At 65.1% G+C, this 2,968-nt stretch overlaps 1 protein-coding gene across 2 annotated transcripts in view; it reads right to left on the bottom strand.

Annotated features, from left to right (window-relative positions):
* Positions 1-2,968, bottom strand: part of LOC103668353 (polyamine-modulated factor 1) — a 24,279-nt gene that overhangs the window by 21,090 nt on the left and 221 nt on the right. The window contains exon 1 of one of the 2 annotated variants that reach the window (XM_040635804.1): positions 622-827. The exons of the other annotated variant lie outside the window; for it this stretch is intronic. Coding sequence (XP_040491738.1) covers positions 622-782 — 161 coding nt within the window. The 5' untranslated portion in view covers positions 783-827. Of the gene's footprint in view, positions 1-621; positions 828-2,968 lie in introns of those variants that run through there. 2 annotated transcript variants of the gene reach the window in all.

Raw genomic sequence — 2,968 nt, 5'->3', positions numbered from 1 at the left:
CCGGAAACTAGGTCCTGCACGAAAAGGCCGCCACCGCCGCCCCCCCCCCAGCAGGCCTGACTACCTCAGGGCCTTCGCACAAGCTGTGTCCTCCGTCTGCAGCCTTTTTCCCTATCCCTCGTTCCTCCACGTTCCGCTCAGGGTCCAGTCCCCAGCGGGCGCCCTCCCCGAGCTGCCCTCCGTCCCATCGCCTGCCCACTATCTCAGCAAACCCTGTGCTTACTCTGTGCCCAGCACGTGTCCGCCCACGGACTGCGCGCCAGGCGGGCGCAGGGACCGCCGCAGGTCTGCGCGGGGCTAAGGGGTGGGCCGCGCGGGGAGCACCGCCACAGCACCGCCCGCGGGGGACAACACCCGCACGCGCCCCACACTTCCGCATCAGTCGACGCCCCCCCGGCCGCACCCCGGCCGCCCTCCGGCGCACAGGGGCCCGGGCGCGGGGTGAATGAGCGCCAAGCTCCCTGCTCCGCCCCCATGCGCGCGCGAGAAAGAGACCACGTGACTGCCGGAAGGGCACGCCGGCCAGTCACAGCCCAGGAACGAGGCCACGTGATCAGGCCGCTGCCGCCGGCCCCCTCCCCCGGGCCTCTCGCGCGCCTGTAGCCTACTCCTCCCCCTTACCTTCCGGCGGCGACCAGCTTCTGGAGGAAAGTATCCACCAGAGTGTCGAGGAGCTTCACCCTCGGAATGGTGGCACCGGGGGGCACAGATTCCGGACACGACCCCTCAGGCCCCTTTTCCTCACAAGCGCTCTCTGCGTTGACGGTGCGCGCTGCAGCCATATTGAAGCCGGACCGCCAAATCTAACGGGCTCGGCCGCCCCGCCCACCGAGGCCCCCGATTGGCCGGCCCCGGCACTGGGCGCCTCCGGTTGGAGGCGGCGGGTGTCGATTACCGAACGTCGCTGGCAGCGGCGCGCTCCGCACCGACGTCCTCTCAGGGCAGGCGGGCCGACTACACGGAAGCTAGTGCTCAGGGGCTCAATAAAAACGTTTAATTACACGTCAGAGACTTCGTACAGTGCAACAGTGAATGTCCGCCGCTGATGTTCACAGGAGTCCAGTCTGTGGACTGGATTGATAATGCCAGCTGCACCTGCGTGCCCGCCCGCCCAGTGTCCCACGTTCCTTCCAGCTCGGGCCACGGACCAGCTCACCCCCAAGTCCAGCTGACGCGGCCTTCGGTCCGCTGCCCACCCGGGCGCTCCGTAACCCAAGCCGCCCCGGGCCCCTGACGTGCTGGATGGGAGAGCAGGGGCAGGGCTCCCCGTCTGGAGACGCATGGCGACCTTTCGGACTGCGAGCCAGTGCGAGAGCGATAGAGAGAGGGACAGATTGGGGGGGGGGGGCGGGGCGCGAGGGTGGCCCGTCCGGCACGGAGCGCGGGGAAAGCGGTCTGAGCGCACGAACCCCCACCTCCCCGAGAGCGGCGGGGCACCACACGGCCCGCGTGGCCAGACCGCAGCCGGGCCTCCGGGGAAGAGGTGTAGGGCTGAGGCGCCGAGAGAGCGGGAGACAGGGGCCCTGGCCTCTATCCTGTTGGTGGCTCTTGGGGCGGGAGGTTCAGAGTCACCTGTGCACGGGGGCGACCATTAGTGAACAGACACTGGGGGACCCCTGACAAAGGAGGAGAGGGGACACAAAACCTAAAGTAGGTGAAGGAGGATAATCCAAGAAGATTAGAGACCGCGACGGGCGGGGGCGAAGGTGGAGAAGCGGGGTTTGGCTCAGATCTGGCCAGGGTGACAGAAGGGGGGCAGCCGTAGGAAGTGTCAAGGCCTCGGGTAGCTAGCACCTTTCAAGTTGGCACCGCGGCCTTTCCCAGGGGGGCCGATTAGAGGCGGGAAGGCTCATCCAGCCACACCTGTGCAGTGCAGGGTCTGACACCTTCTGTCGTTAGGGGCGCCGCACCACGCACCGGCAGGCTTGGTGGCAGCGGGGCGGGGGAAGGAGGAGTGCTGGGTGGGGGCCAGATCGGCTGGGCAGTGTCGGGCTGGTAAGTGCAGTGGTCCTGGTGCGGGTGACCTCTTGACGCGCTCCTTACTCTCTCCCAAGCATCCCTCGGGAGGCCCGTGACTGGGATGAGAAGAGAAACACCAGTGGTTCCACGACTTGGGAGATTCCCGCTGTGAGACGTGTGAGTCCGTGAGTCCCGGTGACTGGGGTGTAGACGCGGGCAGCCCCACCGCGCAGGGCCCAGAGCTTGCCTGGGCTGCTCTGGACCGGCTGTCCTCTCCACCTGGTGGGGCAGCGTGCCCAGGTGGCCTCATCTCCTCAGAACTGGGCCTGCCCCTCTAGTCACCTGGGCCCCGGGGAGCCAGCGGCCTGCATGTCCGGGGCCTGCTGGCTCCAAAGGAACGTGGACGGGACAAGTAACTGGGATTGAGGGAAAAGCCACATGTTCCACCTGTCTGAGGAAGGGGTGGGCTCTGACTGCAGGATTGGCGCTTCAGCAGGACTGACAGTACCTAGTTCACAGATGTTAAAAAAAATACACACACAAAGTATCAACATTTGTCCCCGACCTAATAACTCTCCAAAGAGAGGACAGGTGCTCTGGAGAACCAGAGGTTTTGCTGCTCCTACTCCCTGTGCAGAAGTACCTGGCACCGTGCTCCCCGCCCCCAGCAGCAGGGAAAAGCAGAGCAGTCTGGTGGGCAGCTCAGTCCCAAAGTAAAAACAAGCAAGCCTACGAGATGAAGCAGGAAAGGGCTGACGGCAGCTGGTGGAACCCGGGCTAAAAGCCCAGGAGGAAGACCAGTGATCGTAAGCAAGCTCTATGTACAGCTCTCATCAGGGTCTCAGGGACACAGATGGCAGGGGAAGCCAGAAGAAGGGTTCGCAAGGGATGGGTGGGGTGGGATTGGTGGGGACGGCGGGTTTCCTTAGGACAGGACTGAGGACCGGGACCGAGCGAGGGAGCCCAGTTTGACAAGAAAATAAAAAATAATGGGAGCAGGGGGTCCAGG

Source organism: Ursus maritimus, unplaced genomic scaffold, assembly GCF_017311325.1.
Source record: "Ursus maritimus isolate PB19 unplaced genomic scaffold, ASM1731132v1 scaffold_2, whole genome shotgun sequence".
NCBI lineage: Eukaryota > Metazoa > Chordata > Mammalia > Carnivora > Ursidae > Ursus > Ursus maritimus.
This window is presented reverse-complemented; position numbering and strand designations above follow the sequence as displayed.